This window comes from Notothenia rossii (assembly GCF_949606895.1).
Source record: "Notothenia rossii genome assembly, chromosome: 8".
Lineage (NCBI taxonomy): Eukaryota > Metazoa > Chordata > Actinopteri > Perciformes > Nototheniidae > Notothenia > Notothenia rossii.
Genome location: NC_136906.1, coordinates 26549053 through 26576391, shown reverse-complemented (window position 1 = coordinate 26576391; position 27339 = coordinate 26549053). Strand labels below are relative to the sequence as shown.

The 27339-nt window shown below is 39.6% G+C and overlaps 1 protein-coding gene across 7 annotated transcripts in view; it reads left to right on the top strand.

Moving 5' to 3' along the window:
• The window catches only part of gas7a (growth arrest-specific 7a), a 46113-nt gene that overhangs the window by 14559 nt on the left and 4215 nt on the right, over positions 1-27339 (top strand). For 3 of the 7 annotated variants that reach the window (XM_079644172.1, XM_079644170.1, XM_079644169.1), the window contains exons 3-13: positions 2199-2276; positions 5467-5549; positions 7640-7702; positions 14121-14210; positions 15536-15651; positions 18225-18299; positions 19815-19893; positions 22356-22487; positions 23770-23893; positions 25817-25896; positions 26590-26688. In XM_079644172.1, coding sequence (XP_079500298.1) covers positions 2199-2276; positions 5467-5549; positions 7640-7702; positions 14121-14210; positions 15536-15651; positions 18225-18299; positions 19815-19893; positions 22356-22487; positions 23770-23893; positions 25817-25896; positions 26590-26688 — 1019 coding nt within the window. The other 4 variants (XM_079644174.1, XM_079644171.1, XM_079644173.1 and 1 more) reach the window with 4 other exon arrangements.

The following is a 27339-nucleotide window of genomic DNA, read 5'->3' as shown; positions in this document are numbered from 1 at the left end:
TTTATGTTGTCAATGTAAATGCTTGAAGGCTTGCAATTAATCTAGAAACTTTCACTTTAAAAAAAAGAAACTCAAATGAATCACGTTCTTAAGTTTGATTCAAACTTCCTCTTGTAATTACAGCACAGATGTTTATCACAAATTGATTTGCTGTGAAAAGGCAAAGGAAGCGGCACACAATACGTGTATCGCACTGACTGAAGAAGTAAGGCAACGGCTCACCTGATCCATGACAAATGGTAATTGCACTCGTTTGCTTTAGTCAGGTGTGAACAGAGGAAAAGCATTTTGCTGAACAATGCACCAGTTTCTTATATTTTTGTAGAGGAGTGGAAGATAATAGGACAGGGTTCCTACTGTAGGTTCGGAAAATTGTCTGATTTAGAAATCATCTTATGATAAAGTAAAGAGTAACCTTAAAAACCGAAAACATCTGTATTTGTTTTTATCTCACATCAAAATAAAGGTAATTCCCTGTATTTTAAACTACTTTTAAACATTGTTATAGTGATGAACACGGTTCAATTTTTTTAAATTAATTGACAGTACTAGTATCTCTACACAATTTAATAAATAATATATTATTATGTGATGATCCTTAGTGTTTTTCTGTTTTTAGAGCAAAACAACATTTTGACATTAACATAAGATAATATACGTCGGTATAGGATTTATACAAGGTGGAAGCTTATACTTTAATATAATAATTTATAGTATAAAAAAGCAGTATAAAATGTAATATCAAGTATAATAAATTGGTATAATTTAAGAAACAAGCTTGTTTAAATGAAGAGAATATGATATTCAAATCCGTTTTTCAGAGTGTATTGCTCCTCAAAGCTGTATTTAAAAGCAACATTATTGTAAAAGCTCTCACACACATACACACAGACACAGACACACACACACACACACACACACACACACACACACACACACACACACACACACACACAAACTGTATTTGGACATTTGGTGAGTTTCTGAGTTCTGTGGACCACAGAGTAACAGCGATTCAGCCACAGCTGTTGCAGCGTAAAGGACTTCACGCAACACTAAGTGGAATGATTCCTGATTACTCTGTTTGGTAGACGGCTGAGATTCAGAAGTAAATCAGGAAATCATCCAGGAGGTTATACATTAATCTTTTATAGTGTTCTAGGAAATTGCATTACATTACATGTTACTTGTTAGATGCTTTTATCCAAAGCGACTTACATACTCAATACTGTTGGCAATCCCCACAGGAGCAATTTGGGGTGAAGTGTCTCAGGGACACAATGACATGCTGACTGCAGTGGGGTTTGAACCTCTGATCCGTACACCTACGCACAACCCACTGCACCACACGCCTCCCGAAATAACGTATATTTGGATTTGAACCTTTAACAGCAGGTAAACACTTTTTGTTGCTCGCTTTTACTGAATGATATTTAAAAAGCCTATTCCTCCCAGAAGTGGTTTGTGGGTGTTACACCTACTGTACATGCACACAATAGAAGGTTTGTTTGGAACTGTCATTGAAATCAGAACATTTTATTCCTTGTGGAGCATGAACAGCTGAACATTTTTATTATGAACTGCCAGTTAGATTTAAAAAAAAGTATTGCAAAGAATCCACTCACATCAGTGTGAGAGAGAAAAGTCCAAAATAGAGAAGGTTTATCCCCTGAGGAACATGAATGCGATCAGCATCTTTACCCAAATGATTGCATATATACATTTTAATTAAGTGTACATTTGATTATGGTCTATAAGAGCCATTGTAAGTAAAATGATAAATACAAAGCTGCAGGAGGAGGGGGCAATTCTGAGAACAAAGTCACAGATAAAAATTGTATGTTCACGAAAAATAAAAATCCCACAAGCAAAAAAAAAATACATTTCTGAGACTTTAAAGTTGTACATTTGCAAGAAAAAAAAAACAGAAAATCTCCTAGATTAAAGCAAAAATAAATTGGAAGGACCCACATCCGTTCACTTTGCATACTTGGATCAACTTCACCACACCAAAGTGCTCCAAGTGTGGCAAAAACACGATGCGCATGCCCAAAAGCCTTTTGCAATGAAAGCTGATGGCATAATTGCCGCCATCTGGAGAGCAATATTAATGTGCAGATTTTGCTGTGAAGGGGCTGATGTTCTGTGCTACCTTTTTTCTTTCAGCTGTCATCTCCCTGTTGTTTTTATCGTTCCAGAAACAACATGGCGACGTCCCTCCCTGTCAGCTGAGGTCCCACAGAGACCGCTGGCACGACAGAGCTCCTCACCATATGGTAAATCTGGGCCTTTATTCCCTCAGCCAGCCTCTTTTCAACACAGTTTCTAAAGGGAACCAACATATAATACGAAACATGAGCACAAGAAGCAGCGAAGTTGAAGTTTACTTTAGAAGATTAAAGGTTTAGGAGGTAAGGAATGACAAATATAAAGAGCTAGTGACATCTGTATTCATTGCCAAATTGCTCTTTTCATTAAAATGTTTGCCACAGGTTATAATTTTTCAACACAACTCCTTAGACACTGAGCCCTTGGCATCCAGTCATCAGCAGAAGTAATCTGCGTATTATCCTTAAAACCAGATTCCTTCAGCTGAGCAGTTAAATGGACACATTATAATTAATCACTCTTTTTCCAAGAGACTAAGACACATTTTCCCAAAAGCTTTTTTACAAATCCCTTGTAATACATTTCTCTGCTGCGTCCCACATGATCAAGAACCTCACTGGAGGAAATGTTCCTAATGACTGGCTTATTATGTTTCAGCGCTGCCAGCATCCTCACTAACAGCATCTTAGCAGATAGCAGATGGTTTTCTTCTTTCTGCTGGCATGTGGCCCAAACACACTTAGAAGGAAAGCCAGCTGAATTCTGGAGGTTGTCAGCATTCAACCAGACAAGTGCGACCCACCTAAAGAGGGAGAGACATCTAATTAAGGCCAGGTTATTATTTGATCCGCCTGGACGTCTCCTCTCACCTCTGGAGAAGGAAACTGGTGGAAAGAGCAAAATAGTCTGGCAGCATCTGAATCTCTGAACACTAGCCAAGGCATCACAGGTATATTTGCGTGCAGCAACATATGTACAATAATGCATAATCCAAAAGAGTCTTTTTGGTTCTTTTATTTAACATTTGAAGCTTCAATTTAGATAAAGATTCAAATTTCTGTCTTTACATTTTAAGAAGTGATCGCCTTTTAAAAAAAAGGGATTGTGGAATAAAGTGGTGCAGTAATGAGTCCTTAAACCCTGGAAATGAGTTAGCATTTTTAACACTGAGATGCCTATAAAATGGCATTTGGTTAACACAAGCTTAAGAGATGTTCACCTTTTGTTCTTAAAATACGTGCCAACACATTTCCAAAGCTCATATGTGTCATAAAAATGGCGTTTGCTAACAAGTCACTGAATAAAGTACAAAACGTCATCACACTGACACAAGTCTGCCTTTAGCTTAGCGCTGTTGATATGCAGCCATGTGACCGTGATGTAGTTTGTTTATAGCGTTAACATGAGCGTTCTACATTTGGAGATTGCAATTAATCTTCCAAAGTCATAAAGTGGTGTTAATGTGTGGAGACTATCCTGCTGAACAAACAAAGTAGGTGTTATAAACATGTGTTTGCCACAAAGGCTATTTTCTGCCATATAACAAAATCCAATGGAAGAATTCCATGGATCTTTTGTCGAGGGAGCCCTTTCCACGCTTACTGCCAGATCGGCCTCCAAAAGTACGTCATGAATTCAACAGTCTATTGAGAGCCAATCTGATGTTAATACAGATGTGTGCCTTGACAAGAATAGAATAATGAAACAAAATGATTCTGGTTGTATATTTGAAACCCTATCAGTCATGTGTTGTAACTCATACTTTTTTACAAAGGTTTTCAGAGCTCTCAAGTCTCACGCATTTCACTCCATTCACACGCTCACACGCCACACCTTGTATTTCTCACGCAGAGATTTCTTTTCCAGGGTACCCCCCCCCCCCCCCCCCCCCCCCCCGTTGACATTCGCGATACAGAGGGCTTCATGGGAACTTTGAGGGGAGCCAGAAGTTGGAGTACCAAACACCGCTGCCAAAATCTCACTCTGAACTCTGTTCAAAACTTGAGAGCCCTGGTTTATACACCTACTCAGCTGTTATAAACTGCCTTCAGTAACCACTTCCTGTTTCCACCTCTATTTTGCTTTTTGGAGGTTTTCCCTTCCCTGTAGGATGTTATATAGGTTTTTGTGCATGTAAATGGTCTGCAAAGGCTAACTTCCCAAAGTTCCCTCCAGAGGGAGTTTCTCTCCGACACACTTCCCCCCCCTGCCTGAAACGCTTCCATTGGACTCCTTTGTTTACTACCATAAAACAGTGACACTACTACTATATAACACTCTATTGGCTAGCACATTGTACGAGATAGTCTAAGGGGCCGGACAACACTAAGCGGTTGACCTATCACAACAGAGCCGGCCAAATTAAAAATAAAGAGCTTCCTGAACATTAAAGCTTGTAGAAATGTCACAGTAGAACCAGAATATTAGCATAATAGGGCCCCTTTAAAAGATGCACGAGAGAAACATCAATCTTCTCGTCTATGTCTCTGGAGGGAAAACTGAATTTGCATATTTACACAGATGTTGAATTATCTGTTTTCTTTATGATTAGGCTAAAAGCAAGTCTGAAAGGGCTGACTGTTTTCTCCATTTTCATCATCTAGACTTATTGAGCCCTCGCCGGGTAATATAATGTCTGTTTCTCCTCGCTTTGGTGTGAATTTGTCTTACTGTTGTTCTTCGCAATTACATATGCCAGGGACCTATTGATTCTTGCTGGTCATTAACAGAGGTCAACAAAGGTGGTACATGTCTTGATGCTTGTGATTATTACTTTAAGTTGGCCTGGTTTTCCTACTTCGACCAGCGTCCGCGGCTTTAATATGTGGCCTAGGGGCTCACACTCTGCTGGGCTCACGTGTTTACCTTCAGCTGGAGATGGGACGAGTTGATATGCAGCGAACAGACAGCTCATGAATCACACACAATGAAGAACCATTAAGGGCCCAAAGCATGAAACCAGGGAGGTTGCTACAGAGACGTTAAACCCCGGAGCGTAGTTCCTTAATGACATCCCTTTTTAATATGTGGATAAACGGATGTAGGGAATGGAACCCTGAATTAAGACAAATGTAGTGACAAGAAGATTCAACAAATCTTACCATTCAATTGCCACAAAGATAACCTAAACTGCATTGAAAAATCTATATATTGGTTTGAGGAAAAACAAATCTGTCCATGGACAAACCAGCATTAGGATGTCACATTTCAAGATCTGACCTTTGCAATTGATTTGCCTCTGAATCTGTTGATCCAGCTCTTCCCATCTGCTCAGTTATGAGAAGTCATTTCACAAAAGCAAGCCTCCAGCCCTCACTTTAATCAATAATACGTGATTGTAATTGTTTTTGTCCTCAGCCAACGGATGCCACAGCAGTCCGAGGACCAGTCTCACAGAGGCCGCTGATGTTGCTTTGAGGAGACCCACCATGAGCAAACAGGTAGGCAGTAAGAATGATCTGCTTTGTTTGCAAATGCAAATGTGGTCAAGCTGGGAAAAAAAACAATATCTTTGTTTAATTGATCTATCCATCCATCCTCCTCAACCTCCTCCTCTTCATCTGGATATGCTGAATTGACTGATAGTGTTGTTCCTCTCGAGAAGACAGTCTTGTTATTGTGTTGTCAAACTCATCCGTTATGTCAGGTGCATATCATTGGATATTACAAGAAAGTGAATTAGCTATAATTTGATAATCTAGTAGTCATTAAATTCAGGTTTCAAGCTGAAGGACCTAAACAGGCCAATGTGTGGTTGTTGCACACGTGTAGTGCAGGTAAAATATTCTTAAACTGGCAATTTGCATAAGTATTTGCGAATCTCGCTGACAATGCTACGCTAACAGCCGCTGCCACTGGAAAAGCCAGCCCAAAATCCTTAGTGCTCAAAGAATACAACCGGCAATGGATTCCATTCATCTATAGCCAATATATCCATCTAATTGCCCACCCCTAAATCCCAGCACCTTAAATTTGAAGACTTGCTGCTTTTCTCTATTGTCCTCTTTTGGAGCGGCTTGATTGCAAAAACCTAAAATCCACACTTGCTCTCTCCCATGTGAGAACATTTTCAGTTCACAATCTGTTATCAGCACTTGCTGCCGCGCCCTGCCTTCTGAAAGCAGATCCGCTCCGGTGGACCTGGGCCAATGTCGACTACATGCCAACACACGTGACTAATTACGAGTCATATGAGGGCATACCGTGTCATGATCACACAGGAGAGTGTAGATGGACGGACAGTCGGTGCCATATGGGCGGCTGAGATTTGGACTCCACTTGTCAAGACTTTGTCAGTTTTGGAAAGGAGGCCTGCCAAGACGGTTGGGAGCACTGGGGCCGCGGATCGGGGAGACCTGGACTGGGATAGTGTTGGTCAGAGCTGACGGCCGCCGCCATGTTTTGTTCAGCAAAGGTGAGAACGTGGTTCATGTGCCCGTTCGTGCATGTGACGTGTTGTTAGAGCAGCGCAGGTGGATGAGAAGGTATGAGGGATGCAGTGATCACGGATCGTAGCCGCTCCGCTCTGCACGCTGCGTGTGTTTGATGCCTCGGGTGAAGCGCTGTCATGTGAGAGAGATGCTGCCACCTTGCAAACACACACATACTGGGAACATGAGTGCTGCATACAGAACACATTAATACACAAATATGTCAAATGTTGTGCATTATGTTGACTTACGGTCCCTGAATTTGCCTCCTCATCACACTTTCATAACCCCTTCCATCCTAAACACACATGTCTCCCGACACATGAACACACATCAGAGAGGCTGCGTCTGATTGGCTGCTTGTTTCCCCTCCTGCTCTCTTTCTCTTTCTCCTCCTCCTCCACCAGTTTCCCTCCCAATCGTAATTAGTCATTTAAATATAATCATTCAACCATTTCCATCAAACCAACCCCCACCGCACCTCCACCTCCACCACTTCTGCTGCCTCCTCCCACACTCTCACGCCTCCTGGGGGAAGGAGGTGAAGCAGTGATTGTGTAAATAAACCCCCTCCTCTTCTTACTATTTCTTCTTTTTTCCACATCCTCGCCTTTTACGCTCCAGCATCTCCATCCAGGAGCTGGATTTTTTTCTCTCTTCCTTTGCATGGACATGGTTGGTTGAGGGGTGTAGGTGAAGCAGGGTGGAGGGTACACAGAGACCCCCTCGCAGGCAGCATCTATCTCCTTTGCAGCCTTCAACCCTTAAAACTCTTGTGACAGCAGCTTATCCGGGGGCTAGACTTCGTCACGCTCCCACAGCGGCCGCAGAATCCCCCTCCTCATCCCCTTACGCTACCTTCCCAGCGCTACACCTCCTCTCCCCTCCCCCCACCTCTTGCAACACGACTCCTCTCCACTCACTCCATAGCTTGTGAGACTGAAGGCAGCCTCGGTGAGTGGAGGGAAAGAGAAAGAGAGAGGAGAGAGCGGTGAGGCTTTCCCAGCATAGAGAAGCAGCAGGAGGTGAGAGGGAGGATGATGGAAGCCAGCTTTGACACTGAGGAGAGTTTTGACGACCCCTCCTGTCTCGCCCCGCAGCCCCCCGGCTCCGTTTCACCGGCCAGGAGGCAGATCAGGGAGGTCAAGGAGACCAAGATCACGGTGAGTACCCCGGAGCTCCAACTTCACTCTTCTTCTTCCTCCTCCTCCTCTGCTGTCTCTCAATCTCCAGAAATAAGTTCTTACTATCATCTGTTGACATCCTGTTCATGCTCACATCATAATGCATTATGGGTTCTTGTGGAGTAACACGGGGCTCCCTGCATATTGGCTACCACATTAGTCTGAACTAAGAAGCTGCCCAGGAGTCTTGTACTCATTTCTGTCTCGCTGAATGACTGGCCTCGATCCATAATATTGATTTATTGCCTGTCAGCGATTAATTAATGCTCTCAAGACCCTGTAATGTGTTTACCATCTTCACTAAATGTTAAGTGAAGCTGATCTGCAGACAGCTGTTGGTATTTTTAGAAGAAGATAAAGATCTCGGTCTCTGAGCTTGTTTGTCACCGAGCTCTTTCTCCATGTGATATCCCCCCTTGTTCTCCCCTCAAAGGGCTCCGCATGTAATGTGCAGGGCAGCACAGGTCACACAGCAGCGTTTGGGGAGTGAACACTTTGTGCCCTAGAGTATGAGGAACCCCCCCTTTAGCTTGTAGTAGTATTTGGGTTCATCTGTACCTGAGGCTTATGACAGAACATGGAGGAGGAATTGAATGGGCTCTTTATGTCACAGTGTCTTACGATGCCCATATTGAAGCTGTGGTTATGTAATCTGTGGGAAGGGGGCCGTGTGGTGGTGGAGGGGGGGGGGGGGGGGGGGGGGGACAGACAGACAAGAGGTGGTTGTGTGTCTCTCAGGGTCTGATTCTGCGCTCGCTGGGCTCACTGACCTGCTGCAGCCACGGGAGCCGTCAGTCTGTCTATTGTGAAAAGCCCAGCAGACCTGCGTGAGATGCAGCAAGTCCAGTTTCCATGGTGACAAAAGCAATAGCACTGATTAATGGGTGTTGAAATGGGAAACACTGGAGGGGGGGTGAACTGAAGATGTATTGTTTGGAAGAATGTATCTTCTTCTCTTTGTAGGGCTTTTTAAAGAAAAGGAAAACAACAACAAAGAGGGATAGTAACAGATAGAGAGGCCATTATTAAAAACTAAAAGCCATTGAAAAGGTCCAATTGGGTCAAATCATTTTATTCATGAATAAGGACAAGATGTGAAAAACCATAGAAATCTGCATTGAATGTGGATCGTTTGATCAAGTTAATTCAGTCAAAGTTTGTACAAAGAATTGGATAGAATAGATCATTTCATTTAAAATAATTACAATTAAAAGAACACATTTATAAAATATCTAAACGATACAAGTGAACACATTTTTAAGGTATATATTTTGTTCCAGGAGTCAAGTGCTTTTAAATAACAAATAAAGAAATGTAATCTATGTAATGGCATTAAAGCAATTTTTGGATATTGTAATAAAATTGTATATTTTAAATAGTTCCTTATAAACTGAATTACAGAGAAATTAGATTTTTTGAAAATGCAGACAATAAATTGGATACCAATATTGAGTGTACATTGCAGCAGTTTAAACCGGGATGAGGCATGAATATTAAATATTTCCGCTGCAGTTAGTTAAGGTAAAATAAACAAAACACCCAGCTGCTTGGATGTCGTCAGTCCACAAAAGGTGTCTTTTTGTTCGTCACGGTGCACCTCGCATTACACAACCCTCCACAGTTGTCATGGAGACGCTCACGTCCATGACTGTTGTTGGCAAAATGGACCCCCGCTGGACGCCGAGGCTTTTCACACCTCAGATAGGATCCATTGTAACCTTGTTGTCACCTTCACACGGTGTGACCAATCAAAGCAAATGCAGTTTTTTTTATTCAGCTATTAAACATTTATTCACGTGCGGTTTGACTTGTTGCTATGTTGCGTATGCTTCGGGGGTGGGGTGGGGGATTAGCAGCTCGTTAAGACAGTCATCTGGGCTCGTTGGCGGGATTTGGACCGGGCCTTTTGATTGGTCATTGAAGAAGATAAGGGAGGAATGCAGGGGGAATAGAGGCTTGTTATTGTGTGTGTGTGTGTGTGTGTGTGTGTGTGTGTGTGTGTGTGTGTGTGTGTGTGTGTGTGTGTGTGTGTGTGTGTGTGTGTGTGTGTGTGTGTGTGTGTGTGTGTGTGTGTGTGTGTGTGTGTGTGTGTGTGTGTGTGTGTGTGTGTGTGTGTGTGTGTGTGTGTGTGTGTGTGTGTGTGTGTGTGTGTGTGTGTGTGTGTGTGTGTGTGTGTCTTTGTGTGTGTGTAGGTGGTGGTCTTTTACAGCAAAAGTCATTTGTCTCTTAGCAACAGCAGCAGAGCATCCTACAGTCACATTTGCTGAAATGCTCGGCTCAGATATGGATTTGTTTCTGCCGTTTGTTCCACAGCCAAACACATCGGTCTCGTGGGCCTCGTCTTTCAACTGTGTCATGAATTTATTTTTCTGTGTTCAGCAAAGGGAAAATAAATAAGGAAAAAAACATAAAGATGAGTAATGAAACAACCATTGCCTGTAGCCTTGATACGAAACCCTCATGAGACTTGAATGTTTATGAATGCTTTGTTTGGACAAAATGTCCCAATTCACCTGACAGAACTGCACTCTATAGAAGCCCATGTCCAAAAATAAGATCCTGTTAGTCAGTTATAATACGTTTCTTATTATTTTGCAAACACTTCCTCGTGTTTTAAATCAACTCATACATTTGAGACATGAGGTCATCATTTGGAAATAGCAAGTCCTTATTTCCAGAAGAGTTTGTCATTATTTAGAGATAATAAGTCCTTTTTTCAAGATATTGTCATTATTTGAGATACTACGTCAACATTTCGAGATGTTTATGCATTATTATTTTATTGAGATATTAAGTTATTTTTATTAGATACTGTCATTATCTTGAGATATTTAGTCATTATTTTGAGATATTAAGTCATTTTATTGAAACATTAAGTCATTGTATGAGATAAAATGTCATTATTTTTGATGTACTGTTATTATCCTGAGCTTTAAAGTCATTATTTTAAGTTATTCACTTATCGTTTTTTGAGACTAAGTAATTTTTTTCCGATACCAAGTCGTTCTTTTCAGATACTAAGTCATTATGTCAAGAAAGTTTCTCATTATAATATCTCAGCAGACCTTTATTTCATTACAATGGCGGAAATGAGCTTCCAAAGCCCACTCATATTTGTTTTCCAGCTCTGTTTCATGTTAAACTGTAACATTCAAAGATGAAATATGGCAGTTAAACATCAAAGTCCCACAGCCTGACCTCAGATCCCTCCGGAGGATTTATGACATGCTGAAGGTAATCTATATTAATATTATATTCCCGGACCCCGGAGCACATCACTAAGCAGCCATAAAGGGGCAGTAAGCTAGCGCCACAGCGTTCCTTTAGATAAATGGTCTCATTTTCTGCTGGATGTGAGAGGCAAACAAACAACAGTCATGATAGATGTGCTGCCAGTGTAATGGAAAATGTGGTGTCCATGACAATCAGTATGATCTCTGAGGCAGAAAATGAACAAAGTGACTGCTCGGCACATGGAGTAAATCTCCCTGTTGTTTCTTTAGACTGTACTGTTACCGTGCCCTGATGTGTCTCTTGTTTATTAGCTGTTTACAGTCTTATCAGTGTGCCTGTTAGGCAAGTAGTCATATCAGTATTTCCTGTGGTTTATTCAGTGATCATATAACGAAGAAAGAGTTTTCTTCATCTCTTTTTGAAGTTGTTTATTGAAAGTTGTTCAGATGAAGTGCTGCGGTGGCAGGGCAGCGAATGAAGAGGCCGGTGTCGAGTGTTTATTGGAGGTTTTTAAGCCCAATATTTGTGAGTTTTATGCAAAACTTCAGTACAGCCAGCTTAACACAGATGGTGTACATTACAGTTACAGTTTTAACAATAAATATGCTGTTTGTGCAATCTAAAGGGAGTCTCGGAGCCTAAAGAGTACACTCTGTTAATTATCAGTTTCATATTTGTATTGTATGCCTCTAATGTGAAACGTTTACGTGCTTTTTATGTTCAAAAAGCTCTTTATGTTTCTCATACTGTCTGTGCTGCAGCACCTCTTTTCACTCTCTGTCTGAAACCAGAGCCCAGTCTGCTCTGATTGGTTAGCTCGCTGACTCTGTTGTGATTGGACAACCGCTTAGAGATGTCTCGTCCCTTAGCAAATCAAGAACAATCTGTTGGAGTGCTAGCCAAAAGTGTTACATAGTGAGTGTTACATAGTGATGTCACTATGTTACAGAAGTAAACAAAATAGTCCAATGGAGGTGTTTCAGGCACAGGGGCTAAGTCTTGGTTAAGTTTAATAATGGGTAAGGAGTTTTTTTCTCTATCAACCTAAACACGTATCATTGTAGGAAGACATCCCAGTCAAAAGAGCTTTGCTTGTATAGTAAAGTGACCTGCCCAGCAACAAGCAACACAAGGATAAAAGAGTGACTATTATAAAAGAGTAAATGTTAGATATTGGATTTTCAGATAAGGACAGAAACATGTGGATGACAGCAGGAATCCAGATAATGTTACACTGTGTGTAAAAGACTGCTCAATAAGCCAATAGTTTCATACCTGCGTGTTACTGACTCTAGTTTCTCTCTTCACAAATCCATATGTTTACATTAACAATCAAAACGTTTACATTCCCTACTTTAAAATAGATGCTTATGTTAATCGGTATGCTGGATATATATAGGCAAACAGTTTGCTTTGCTATATTAAGTGATAATAGTCTGTCAGTTTGTCACTGTTGTGTTTATTATAAAAATGTGAAAGAGGTTGTTATTCATGAACCAAAAACTTGTTAGCTTAATCTGCAGCTCACCTAGTCGTGTGACAAAGTTTTATAGTGGGTTTCAGTTCATTGATTATCTGTCTGAGCCACAACTTTAGTCTTGTATCCCACTCTAAGAGCTTTCATAGCAATGTTAGAAACAATTAGCTTAAGAACATACTGTAAACTATTTGCTCAGCAGCGAATAGAAAACATGACTCCTAATGAATTATCAGTCTCTTTGACTGCTGGATGTGTAAACCAGCTTGCTAAAAAGTTCAACATCTCAACTTTATAAGTTGAATATGTCACCACAATACCACATTGTATGTCTCAAAATGTGGTTTCTCACCAAGCCCTATTATGTGTTGGGCTCCTCCAGGGCCAAAAGCGTGTCACGTGACCATTACTCCAAACCTGCCTCTCTTCTTCAGTCTCCTGCTTCCCTTTATTATTTTTGGTAAAGCAGCACACAAAGTATAATCTGTTAAACATCCTGACAGGGTTGTTTTCCAAAATTCAATCTGTCTCGGTCACACCTTTCCATTGGCAAGAGAAGCAGGACGAAGCAGTTCATTTGAGGCAGCTGCTGAACGCCGCGTGTTTTTCTTCAGTGTGTGAGAAGCACAGCGGTGAGCTCATGTGGTGAGCACTGTGACTCAGTGTGTTTCTGTTCTGTGCCGGATGGAGCATCCTGTCTGGATGCCCTTGTAGTTTGCAGCGGCTCACATGGCACAGAGGGTTTTCTTGCCGTGCCAGGAGGGAGGGCTCACAGATGGTGAACATTACATAATTGCACCCCCAGGAGTAATTGAAGACGCTGCGGCCCATGGAGTCTGTATTCAGGCTGAGTGCTGGGGGTGTTTATCTGCAGCGCCACACATTTGTTCTTTGGAGATGACAGGTTTCTCTCCCTGAAGCCTGTAAAACTCACCTTCTGGATGGCCAACATATGTTTGTTTATCCACGGCTGACCTTTTTCCTCTCATCTGCATGATCCAAATGCACTGGTGGACTCAGTACTCATATTATAGTAACAGCACAGATACCTGCGCCATCGTTTTTATTGAAAGATTTGAGAGTTAATTAATTTAATATTCAAACAGCAGATACACATCTGATCCATGGCAATGAAGCCAAACTAAGTTGTATTTACTTAAAATAACAATAAACTGTACTTTTAACAGTTCCTTTCATTGAAGAAATGCCTCAAAAGGTGCTTAACAATATGGGAAAGAAGGCAAAATGGACATAAATCCAGGGATAGGGTGTAAAAGTAATGGACAATATAATTAAATAAAAACATAAAACATACTGAATAATAGAAAATATTGAAATCGTTACCCATACTGCAGCATGCACATAGACATCAGTTTAAATTACAGCAGCGTAACTGTGTCTGCTAAATAAATGTACTGCAGTAGAACGTATTCCCAAAGTGTAATGAAGTAGAATTATGATGTAGCAGAACATGGAAACACTCGAGTACCTTTGATAACTGTATTTAAGTAAAAGTTATTTGTCCAAAGTCAGTAACTGTCTAAATGGAACCCAGTTATGTTACCTTCCTCTCCTAGAAACATAATTTCCTTCTTTTCCTGTCTCCTCACAGATCTGTTATTTATCTCCTGTACGTTTCTCCCTCATTGCTCTCTGTCATCTCTGTGTTTCTTCTCTTTGCTTCAGATCAACTGTGTGACGTTCCCTCTGCCTGGAGGGAGTCCGGAGCAGCAGCTCCTGAAGCCCAACGAATGGAGCTACTGCGACTACTTCTGGGTGAGTTCTGCTGAACGTATGACCATGATGGACTGTGAGACTTTGGTGAAGATATGTGCCAACTTTATGTATACCTGTTAGGCACAACTAAATATAGTCTCTGTCTTCTGGAATCTATGAAAAGCAAGAAGTAGATGCACTGCATACAAGACACCTTAAATGATACATTGGCTGGGTCAGTATATACAGTATATATATATAGCTTATTGCAAGTATCCGCGTGCACGCAATCAATAACTAACTAACTAACAAATCAGATGTTCCCATGTTCACTACTATGAAACACTTTGTGCCTCTCTTTGGTCCAACTTCCCAAAACGTCTGCACAAAATATAGTAAACAAGTTACAGTGAATATAGTTAAATATTAAATAGTTTTAGTCTCAAAAGACTATGAAATTGGACCTCAGAGATTTTTTAAGTGGATTAAAACTACTCTTTAAAATATAACCACTTTCTTGGCTACCTTCTCTGCTCTGTCCAATTCCTTCAACTAAAGAATGAATGAATGAAAACATTTAAGAGGCAGTATGTGTTTTTGAACAGAACGCTGAAAGCTACAGAAATGCAACTTAGTACACTATAATGTCTGTTTATTCATTGCAGGTGTTATCTTTCTAAAACATTATTGCATATTTTCTTCATATTGTGCAGCCACACAGCCCGCCCACCAGAAAAGCACCAGAAGGCTCCTGTCAACACATTATGTTGACCTTTTCCAATAAATCTCTGCTGGTAAATGTAAAGTGCTGCTAAAAGCGTACATTAAATGATGCGACTAAAAACAACAATGTGAATAGAAAACAAATACTTTCATGTTGGATCGACCTGCTTCTCTGCAAACACAGTGATCATTCGCTCTAAATGTCTCCCTAGTGGCGGCTGTAATTTTCACTTTCCATACATTTCCATAGAATTAGATCTCTATCGAAAAAGCCTTCAGCGTGCAGAATTGAGTGAAATCCGATGCCTATTTCCTGCGTCTTCATGGCTGTTTGGCTCCCTGTCTGTTTGCTGCGTCTCATGTGTCGTGTGTCCAGTGACCTGCTGCTCAGACTTGCTGTTTGAAATAAATCTGGCTCCTTTGTTCCTCATCCGTCCTGTCACAGACAGACATGACACAGTGCCGCACCTCTCATCAGAAACACACACATAATACACGTCCATCCATCAGGGGGTTGACGCATACACACACCAACGCATGTCCTCCTTGACATACACGAGTGTGAGTCACGCATAAACAACACAGAGGCGTCATTCTGTAGCGCTGATGCTTTTGAATGATGCTCTCCTCCTCCTCCTCCTCCTCCTCATCCTCATCCTCAGACCGACAAGAAAGACCCACAGGGCACGACCTCGGTAGCGGGCTTCGAGGTACTTCTGCAGAAGCAGCTGAAGGGCAAACAGATGCAGAAGGAGATGTCCGAGTTTATCCACGAGAGGTAACCGTTTCATTTCACACTGTTACACACTCACATCTGAGAGGCTTAACTCTTGTACCTCACTTTAAAAGAAAACCTGCTCGGTTGTCCAGAAATGTCCACAAAACTGACAGTTATATCTTAAAACTAACATTATTGTGATGTTAATAAGGAATTCAATTTATAAAGCACAAAAAACGTGTCAGTTTATACAATTAGAGACCGAAATGAAACATTATTCTTTCAGTATTTCGGTATATTCTTTACTCTTTAAATGGAAATGTGTTGACAAAATGCTGCTTTTTTTAATGGAAGACAACACACAAGATGAATTGAAATATACAATACCCTTCAGATTGTTTCACTTGTGCTGAAAACTAAACTAACCATACCAGCTGTTTGAGGAAATACTGAGATTATTTTAAGAAAGAATATGCAAAATGTCAAAAACTTTGACTTCATTGTATTGGATTTTAGTTTTTTTTTTCTAATTCTGGTAAATGTTCAACCTGCACACTGTACTTGTTAAAGAAAATCAATGAATGCACCTTCTTGGTGTTCAATAGAGCTGTCAGGATTGTCTCTCTGCATTATCACCATCAGTATGTGTAACTCTGCATGCTTTTGTCCTTGAGGTGAAACTATGGAAACTGAAAGTTAAGATTTACAGAATGAGTCACTGAATATTTATATTCAGTTGGTTTTTATTAGTTAATTTACCTGGAACACTTCTATTTTGAAATGTGTTTGATCGTGAGGAATGATCCAATAACTCATAAAACAAAAAGGGAATAAAAAGGGAATACATTATTTAATTGTATCATTCTGCAATTGAACTTACATTTTCTATGGTATGACATTTACCATTGTATAAAAAATCAACTGGAGTTAAAGTGGACCTATCATGCTATATTTGAATAATATATTGTAGGACCATACCTATATAAGGCATATTTATACTTTTTATTTTTCAAAATATCAAACAGATCATGTATTTTAGCCATTCCTCATTTCGCTCAATTTAACACTGTCTTTGCATGGGCTGGTTCTGTGAGAACAGCACGATCTACAGGCCTGGCATATGTTCTACAGCGTCTCCAGCGCTTTCGAACGGCAATGTCCGTGGCGGTCTCCTCCTGATTGGTGGAGTTGGCCCAATAGCCGTAGCGCCACTTCTGTGACGTCATAGAAGTGTTCAAATCTGGATCAGTCTGTATCAGATACGTTGCAGCCCCTATTTAAGAGATTTGGGTATGGAGGAAAATAGAGAGGGTTGTGTTTCCTGACACTTGGTGAGTTCCCTGGAACACCGGGGACACATATTCATGTATCAAAGACGTACAAAAGTGCATTTTGCATGATAGGTCACCTTTAAAAAATATATAAATTGTTGTTAGCCAAATTTGCAAATGGTGATTCTTTACCAAAATGATGTATATGGAGCGTATGAAATCCTTTCAAAGGTGGCTTTACTCATTTGACATAATCAATTTATGAAGGATGTTAAAGGGATCCAAGCGTTTTTGTTACAGCAGCAATTAATGCTTGTACCCTGTTGTTAAAGGGCCTATAGAGCTCAACTGGGCACACAGAATATGAATAGATGAAATGCTTGAACTGCCACTGAATCTGAAACAGCACTTAAATAAACAACGTGACTAATTAGGAGTTCAAACTTTTACATCCGATCTCACGCCTATCTATATAATTAGCCCGACCCACTTGTAAAGCTCTATTCACACGCTAGTCCGAGTCGTGGGACGGTAATGAGGGTTCTTCTTCCCTGCATGAGGTCGCAGGATCACTAAGATTATGCAGTCCAACAAAATCCTTCAGTAGGATGTATGCCCAGCGCTGACCTTTCTGTGTAGGTTCGCTTTGTTTCTTGGTGCTGCGCAGTATCCAAACATTGAGTCAAAGAATTGGCCTCGTGACCTTCTTTAGGTGTGGACGGTAAATGTGAGATCTGTGCAGGAAGTGAATGTCACAAAGGGTAAAAGCATGGACTCTCTGGTTGAACGTCCCTCAGGGAAGATATGAGCATACTCCAATCTCTGAAACTGCAGATTTTTACATGAATACAGGTAATGGCTAGATGTCCGCCTTTGCAGCAAATTGTAGTAAGTAGGCTCTCAAATGTTACGTAATTAGATTCATGCAAAACAAAAGTGGATAAAAGGCAAAGGAAATTGGAAGGAAAAGAGAAAAGCCAGATGTACTATTATTTTTATCTATTCATTTAATACTTCCCTTATGTATGTTATTGTGTTTTGTATGTATTTGTAAGTGACACTGTGTTTGACATTTTTTTATTTATATAAATAAATTGTAGAAACTAATAAATGTAAAAGCTGTACGTGTAGCTTTGGCATCAGCCTACGCCTTTTTCATCAATTTTAAAGTAATTGCTTATTATCTTTGATTATTTTTGTATTTGAGTTCAAAACAAAGAAAATAAAGTATATCTTGATTTCTGCTGTTCTGCTGCAATGCACTTTTGAAATGAAGTGCGTAAAAGTTTTCGACTATACCTCACTGAAGCAGCTTCTGTTCTCCCTTGAGCCACACAGCTCATCTCACTCTTTCTGTTTCAGGATAAAGATTGAAGAAGAGTACGCCAAGAATCTCTCCAAGCTGTCTCTGAGCCCCCTGGCAGCGCAGGATGAAGGGTGAGTTCTGTAAACAGAAGCTGTGACAACACCGGGTGTTCTCCATCGCTCGCTCTGCAGCACGCAGCACGCAGGCTTAGCAATTACACAACTGTGTCTCAAAATAGAGATTTTAAAATAGACTTAGTCACACACTACTTTTTTGATTCTGCTATCAAAGCTGTCAGCAAATCGACACTGAAATCTTTGAGCAGATTTTCAAAATTCATAGATTAAAAAAAACCGAGGCTTGGCTGGAGAAGCAGTGATTTGGTTGCTCTCCAGCTCTGGAGTTTCCTCCAATACAGAACAGTTTTCTTTTGGCCGCAAAAATGATACTAATGGAGGAACTGAGGTTAGATATCGATTGTATTCCGGTCAGACAATCAGAGAGGTTGTAAAAGGTGCGTTTCTTAACATTCATTACAATTTAGACTTATTTTTGTATGGCAGATTTTAGAATTGTGTCAGATATTTACTACTACTATATGCTTACAATGGATACAACATCATTGGTGTCAGTTTTGTTTTACTTAGTAGAAGAAAAATGTAATTCAAATGTCCTTTGTGCTACTCAATAAGCAAAAATAGTCTGATTCATTCCTTCTTTTTTTTTAAAAACATATTATAATATAATTGTAATGTTGTCAAAGTCTTGGATGGTCCATACTTTAATAATGGATCTTGCTTCATAAACTTCATAGTTTTGTTTTGGCCCAGAAAGTGCCTTTAATAAAGAAACAGTGGTGAAATGGTGAGATAGAAGGGAGGACATTGCCTGAAATGTTAAAACCTTTTTACCTGGCGGACACTCTATATGAGCCGCTGGATAGCTAATGAGTTAGAGATGGCAGCATAACTACAAACTTTTGTACATGTAAACTAAAAAGTAACTGATAAAACTACAATTTTTCCTCATGAAATGTAATGTAGTTAATGTAAAAGCTGTCATTATAATAATACTGATGGAAGTATAGGTATATACAATTTGACTTAAAGGTGGGGTAGGTAACTTTGGAGAAACCAGCTCGAGTGCGCCAGATTTGAAAATACGCAGCCGAAAAAAATCTGCCTCTTCCTTCAGACTTCCTTACAGAGCCACTCCTCCAACACACACGAACGTACACATGACCAATGAGGGCACAAGATAAGTTTGTGCACAGATGGAAAGGCTGACAGGCAGGTAGGCCATCCAGTAATTTTAGCCGGGCCGGCTCACATGATTGGTCGTGCTTTTTACAGTACTACGGCTTCCACAGATGAATTTATTTTATGGATTTTTTGTCAAAGCACTTAAGACATTCATTGCTATCGGGATGTTAAGAGCATTCCATGGAATGTAACAAAAAGTGTATCTGAAATAAATGACATACCCCACCTTTAAGTGCAGTACTTGAGAAACGATGGAAACACAGTTAAATCGATTTTTTGTTCAAAGCTAAACTGGGTGATTATTTGCTTTACTGAAACCGAGCATTTACTCCAAAAGTCAGTAGATACAGTAAAGTGGATTTATTTGACTTGATGTTTCCTCAGGACTCTGGGAGAGGCGTGGACTCAGCTGAAGAAGAGTCTTCATGATGAAGCTGAAGTCCACCTCAAGTTCTCCAACAAGGTAAGATCTGCTCAGGAAAATGGAGGAGGCAATGCATTTATATCGATCTCATGTACAGTAGACCTGAAAACCATTCATCAATGGATGGAAAGTTATCTTAATCTAAAGCAATTTTTTAAAGAATTGGTATCAATGAAAAGAAAATGAAAAACACTCAGTGAGCTTATTTTCTCTGACATATATTTAAGAGACTGCAATTTTGGGGGTTTCTGATTAATGGTCAAACAAAGCAAGAAATATGAAGAATACACCTTAAGCTTTGGTATATAATAATTGTCTTTTCTACCTATCCTTTTTGACATTTTCTAGACCAATTATTAATCGGTCTATAACGATTTTAGGTTTAAGGGTAAATAACACCTTAAACGCACAATAAATAACTGTTACCTGAGTACATGAAATTGTTTAAATATTAAATAATATATGTGTACATTTGCATAATTTTTTGAAACTCATCATTGTTTTTAGAATTAATTAATCAAAAATAACTATTAGTTCAAATATATATTTTAAAATGACTAGGATCTGAAAAATGTATTATAAGAATTTTGAATGTATTATAAGAATTTTCGTATTAAAATATGATTAAATGTGAAATATGACAGCTTATGAAATATGCATACTCTATACGAGATGAAGCGCATCGTTACCTTGATTCAAATCACAGATTTCTCTAGGTTGAAATGTTTCACATAACTTGGGTTTTGAGATGATGTACACAAATCATTAACATACACAACAATAGTCTCATTTTGAGACATTACAATGCAGAAACCTTACATATTAGACATTTAAGTTAACCTTTGATAGCTCTCTAAATCACAAACATTTAGTCCTCCTTCATCTCTGTGTGGATGTCCTTGGTGTGCAGTTCTCTGCCCCTTCAGGTCAGGTGTTAAATGTTTTCAATTATCTGAAGTAATGGACACATGATCTGACCATGTCCTGAGGTGTCTGGGCTCGTTTACCTCAGCCTCGTCAGCGATGACTGAAGAAAACGACCTGTCTGCTCTCCGATTAGCAGCCATGCAGAACCGCACCGTGGCATCAGATGGAGCCTTAAATAACGCCGCGGCCGCCTCGCAGCTCTTCAGTAGCCCTCTGTTGTCTGATTAATTAGTTACGTGTTGTGATGAGCCCCCACCCAGGGCAGTGAAGCCCCCCCCCCACGCTCCACCAGTGCTCTGACACTCTGCTTCATTATGAGATGGGTGAGGGGAAGGTAAAGCGTGGTCAGGCAGGGAATGAGAAGTCTTATCAAGCCTGCAGAGACACCGGCTCGCGCTCTAATAAGCTACGTTTTCATCTTCCAGCTCTGGCATTTGCACCAGATTAGCATTCTGTGAGGAGAGCCAACACTGCTCACAAGCAATATGTAGTTTATTGAAGTGTCATACAAAATTGGCTTTTTCATATTTTAAGATAAGGGCTTGGTGGAAGAAATGGAAACGTGTAATCATATCCTTTATGGTGATGGATGTGCATTTGTAGAACAGGCTTTATTAGAGTAATGACGTTATAGATATTCATTTTAATGATTGTCTGTTCAGTCACAAGAGTGTTACAAATAGGCTGTCTCTTGTGGTAATCCAGGAGAAGGTGTCATTGTTTGAAAATGAGATCCAGAAACAAACCTGGAACACCTGCTGATCAGCAAAGGTGCTGCAAATAGGACAAGACAACGTCTCAAAGAGGCTTTTATTAACTAAAAGGCATTAACAAGAAATGTGTAAATTGTCAGAGAAAAATAAAGCAATGCAAAAGTTCAGTTAGTTGTAATAAAAAAGTAGTACTTAAATAGTAGTCACCAATCAAAAGAAAATCATTGTTCCGACAAGGAGCTGAGTTATACCTAAGCGATGTATCTGCAAAACAGGTCTTACTGTAAGTTAATCTAGAATAGTACTTGGGATATGGATTTATGTTTTCAAACTAATAACAATAATAATATTTAGTTGACTTTATTGAATTACAGGTGTGTGTTGTATTTGTTCTCATAGACCATCATTTGCTTAACACAGCACTTATTGACATGGTCTTTAAGCTGTTATAAGACTTACATACACTTCAATACCGTACACGTGCCTGGTTAAGTGTCCTGCCAGAGGAGACTTTGAAATATTGACTGCAGGTGCTGGGGATCGAACCACTGACCCTCTGACTGGTAGAAATCCATTTAACCCCCTGAGCCAGTCATAATATAGCCAAAATAGAAATGCACTTTAAGAGTGCAGACCTCCCCCATGCTGTTTCCTTCCGTGAAATATTGAAATATAACCCGCTATATATTCGATTGGGTCCTTTCTCAGCCCAATATTACACTCCTTCACCAAGTTTTATTAACAGTTGTTTTCCCGATTTCCTGATGTGATTAAAGGGATGTTTTTTTATTTATTTGCCTTCCCTCAAAGGACACAACAAGATTAAACCAGCAGCTGAGAGACTTTTTATTTTTTCCCCAGCTCCACTCTGAGGTAGAAAAGCCCTTGCTGACGTTCAGATGCGACAACTTCAAGAAAGACCTGAAAAAGTACGACCATCACATCGCCGACCTCCGGAAGCAGCTGGCGAGTCGCTATGCAAGTGTGGAGAAGGTATGGAGTCTCACGTGATCACATATTATTAAATACATATATGATACAGTGCACTGTGCTTTTCAGATGGAAATTATAGTATTTGCACAAACTGTTTGCCCTCTGTGATCCAAATGGTGCATTCATTCCAAAAGTGAATCTCCAAATATTGAATGTTTAGTTGGACAAGAACATGCACATCAGTGTTTTCTATATCAGAAGCTTACATAATAAAAGAGCTTCAGTACCGCCTACACCTGGAACATAATGGTATGTTCATGCTGCCTCCCACAACTACAATCATTGAAATAAATGTTGTGATGTATTGTCATTATGTGGATGATGTGTGCTAACGCGCACTTTTCCGTCTCCAAGATTTGAATCATGTATATTGACAAATGTGCAGCACTTATAGTTTGGTTTCTTATGCAGATATTTAAAATATGTATAAATAATAGATCAGAACAATGTGGAGCAAGGTCACTCTGTATTTGAGTTAGCATTGCTTCACATATACAGTATATGCAGTTAGTCTACTGCTGGCACATTTACTTATTTAAGTTATATTTTCTTAGACACGGGTATAGCCAAAAAATACTCAAGGCTTCTCAATTCAGCAATCTCCCTTTTTCACATTTCATTTGGATTTGGTAAAGAGACATGATAGAAATTAAAGCTCAATATGTAACAGCCGTTTTACTTTAATAATATGTTTTTTGTTTGAGTATTTGCATAATGGTTTTGATTAAATCTAATTAATTATTCGTTTTTCGGTATTGCAAATCAATATTAAGTGCTGCAGCGTTACAACAATCTTTAGATTTGTAATCCAATAAATTATTAAAATAAGCAAATAACTCTTCATTTGTAATGAAGCAGGACATTTCATTTGAAGCAGGACATTTCCATTCAGTGTTTACAGTTCATCACTGGACTTAATACCAGCAATACAAATCATTTCCAGCCATAAACAAACGTTTGGCTCACTCTGTGCTTCACTGCATCAGTGGGTTGAAGCTCGGCAGCAGATTTTCTTGGCATCACTGTTACTGTATGTTTACTTTTCAAACACTGTTACACCAGTGGGCGCCTCAGGAATGAATAGGAGGAGAAGCTCATTGGTACTTAAGGATTAAGGAAAGATTAAAGGATGGGATGACAAACATGAAAAGGCCTTAATGACTCCTGCACATATACAGTAAATCTGAGGATTATGCTGAATGACTCATTGTTTCTACTGTATGTTTGCACATCCCACTAAATGTGTGTGTGTGTGGGTGTGGGTGTGGGTGTGTGTGTGTAGTCCCGTAGAGCTTTGGCAGACCGGCAGAAAGATCTGGAGGTGAAGACCCAGCAGTTGGAGATTAAAATCAGCAACAAGACGGAGGAGGACATCAAGAAGGCTCGGCGGAAATCTACACAAGCAGGTCAGAAGTCACAGTCCAAACATCTGTTGCTTTGGGATTTTAAGAGTGAAGTCAAAGAAATGATCTTGAAGCATTATTGTTTAATAAAGTGTCAGGTTAGTCTAGGGATCCTACAGACCTTAAAAGTCTTTAAAGGGGCCTTATTATGCTTTTCCCTTTCCTGTAGTGTGTTATATAGGTTTGTATGCATGTACATGGTCTGCAAATCACTGTGTATCTTCACCCCCCCTGCCTGAAATGCCTCCATTGGACTCCTTTATTTACTTCCGAAACACAGTGATATCACTATGCAACGCTCGCATTTCTATTGGCTAGCGCTCCAACACATTGTGCCTGAGGCTAATGGGCGGGACATCTCTTAGTGGTTGACCAATCCCAACAGAGCCGGCCAGCTAAACAATCAGAGCAGACTGGGCTCTGGTTTCAGACAGAGGGTGAAAAGAGGTGCTGCAGCACAGGCAGTATGAGAAAAAGAAAGAGCTTTTTGAACATTAGAGCATGGAGACATGTTCCAGTAGAGGCACAAAATGAACCTAAAAATGAGAATTATAGGGCCACTTTAAAGGCATAGAATGGATTCATCTAAAAATAAGGTTTTAATTGGTATAAATATGTTTTAAATAAATCTTTCAAAAGTCCTAAAAATGATCAAATATGATTCAGTGATTATTTTTGTTGACATTGCTTTATTTAAAAATAATCTGCTAAATGTCTGTAGCATTAACATCACCTGACTCTGGATAGCAGAACATTTCATTTGATTTCTCAAATGTTAGTAAGTGAATTTCATAAAGTCTTCAAGTCTTACATCTAGTTTGCCTTAAGCTGTAGGAAGCCCCTATCTTTTGTCGATCGGGTAAACCCAATGCAAACTGGATGTGGCGACATTTATGAACAAAATCACAAGCGGTGCAATTATCCCTAACAACTGATGCTTTTATTACTGGCGATTTACAGAATAGATGTGATGCTTCTCTAATCATTCTTTGCATGTGATGGATATAAATATGTGAAGGCAATTTTGTTTTGTATAATTGTACTGGTTTAAATTTGGAGCGACTAGTACAACAAGCACATCCAAAGACACGTCCTACGGTCCTACCAGAAATATTCTTTGACATTTTAATAAGAAGAGTCCATTTTGTAATTGTTCTACTCAGGCGTCATCAGAATGTATAATTTCCTCCTTCTCTCCTCATCTCAGTAGGTTAGTCACAGACCACAGCAGTAATCAATAGCGTCCGCAGTTACAGTTAAATCATATCGGCTCTGTGTTGGTGATCAGTGCTGCTGTCCTTCACTGAGAGAATACTAATATGCCTCAGGCAAGCTTCTGTTCTTATACCTCTTCTTCAGGTTTCAGGATATACAGAGCTTAAATGTTATGGAATATCGTTTTCTTTTTTTAAGAACTAAGAGACATGATATGTGAAAAAGCAATCCACTAGTCTTTATAGCTTGGTTTATACTTTAAAGACAGCCATGATAACAGTTCACATCAAATTATTCATCTTTGAATCAATGAAGCGTGAAATCTGAGTGCCCTCTGCTGGTCCTTAAAGGTTTTGCATTTGTAGCACTGATTATTAATGCTACTACTATGTATTAAAATAATAATCACACACATAACAACAACATACATGAAAGCAAAAAAAAGATGATAACATGTTTGTTGAAATGTACAGTTGATGCTTTACATAAGTACACATTTGGAGTACCTGTACTGAACTTCTGTATTTCCATTTTATGTTTTTGTGATCTACAGCAGAAAAATGCAACATTAATATTTATCCAGAAACATCCTATGTATGTAAAACACTTACCATTAAAACAATACAAATGTTGAACATGATATGTGGATCGTTGTATATCTGTGGACTCTCAGCTCTCTGTTGACCTCTGACCTCTGTGTGTGTTCTCCAGGAGACGACCTGATGCGCTGCGTGGATCTCTACAACCAAACCCAGTGCAAGTGGTTTGAGGAAATGGTCACCACCAGCATGGTAAGATCTTCCCTTGGAGAGAATAGAAATCTGCATCTTAAAAAATGTACCTTACGAGAATCACTGAGAAACCCAGAATGAGAGATATTTTTCCCCTTAATGAACCACCTTAATCCTGCTAATTTGAAACTTTAATCAACTTTTCTGTTGTTGTTTTTAAACTAAAATGAAAGTTTAAAACAATGCTTTTTATGCCTTTATACAAATCAAGTGGCTCTCTTCAAAGCCACCAGACTCCATTCAAACAAACAGTTAGTTTACCTGGTTCAGCTCTTTGTATTTACAGTAATGTGGTAACATGGCAAAAGGTTAGGAATTACTTTTTGAAAAATAAAACAAATAACCAAAATGTAAATGTAAAAATTGTAATAAAAAGTATAGATATGAGTGCAAAACTACTGTGAGATATGAACACCTCCTGTTTTTCATATAAAATTGAAAAAATCCTGGTCATTTTGACCCCAATATACTTTAAATTGTTGTTTTTGATCTACAATGGACGTTATATTGCATAGCATTAAGGTGTTTCGTTAAGAAGGAATATTTGAAGGGGGAACATTTTTGCTTTTGTAATTATTATGTGTACACTAACAGCAGCTGGGACAAACAATAAGGAAGTAAATCCAATCTAAAATTAACACCAGGGTAATCAGTTTTCCTCTGTTACTAAATGTGAAAATTGTTCCTCTTCAGGAGCTGGAGAAGCTGGAGGTGGAGCGGATCGAGTGGATCCAGCAGCATTTACGCCAGTACACTACTCTGAGGCACGAGACGGACATGTTCAACCAGAGTGTGAGCCCCCTTTCATAATATGAGATTGTTTTCCATCCTGACTAGCACAAAAATCAGGGTGTATGTTTTATGAAGAAATGCTCATTCAGGTTTATCTCTAGTGTTTGTATCACCTGTGAGGGTTTTGTCTCTTCAGCTTCGCACTGAGAATCACCCGTGCTATTCCCGCAGTGCTGACAGAATACGTCACGCTAGATTTACAGGGTTTACTCTTCACCTCCTGAATAGATGAGCACAGCGTCTCGGTGGGTTTCTCTGAGGCTCAGAGTGTTGGATGAAAGGCTGACAGGGGAGACATGGACCGCAGGGCGCCTTCTGTCAAACATCCACTCTCACACCAAGTGGCACGTGAAATCATGTCAAAGCCAGTTGACATCACTGGTGCAGCTCATCATTTTTCTCAGCTGATAATTTGATCAATAATGGAAGAAAAAATGACTGTAAACCTTGATGTCCAATTGAGTATTCCTCAAATACAGAAAATAATTTGATTGATAAAAAATATTCGAAATATAAAATAGTACACTGGTGAATGCAACCATTGATGGCCACAGAGAGGCTGTGAGCTAATATTTGACCAGAAAAAATGAAAAAGAATACGGAATAGGCTGTGTATGTACTGTATAGTACAGAATGATCATATATATAGTA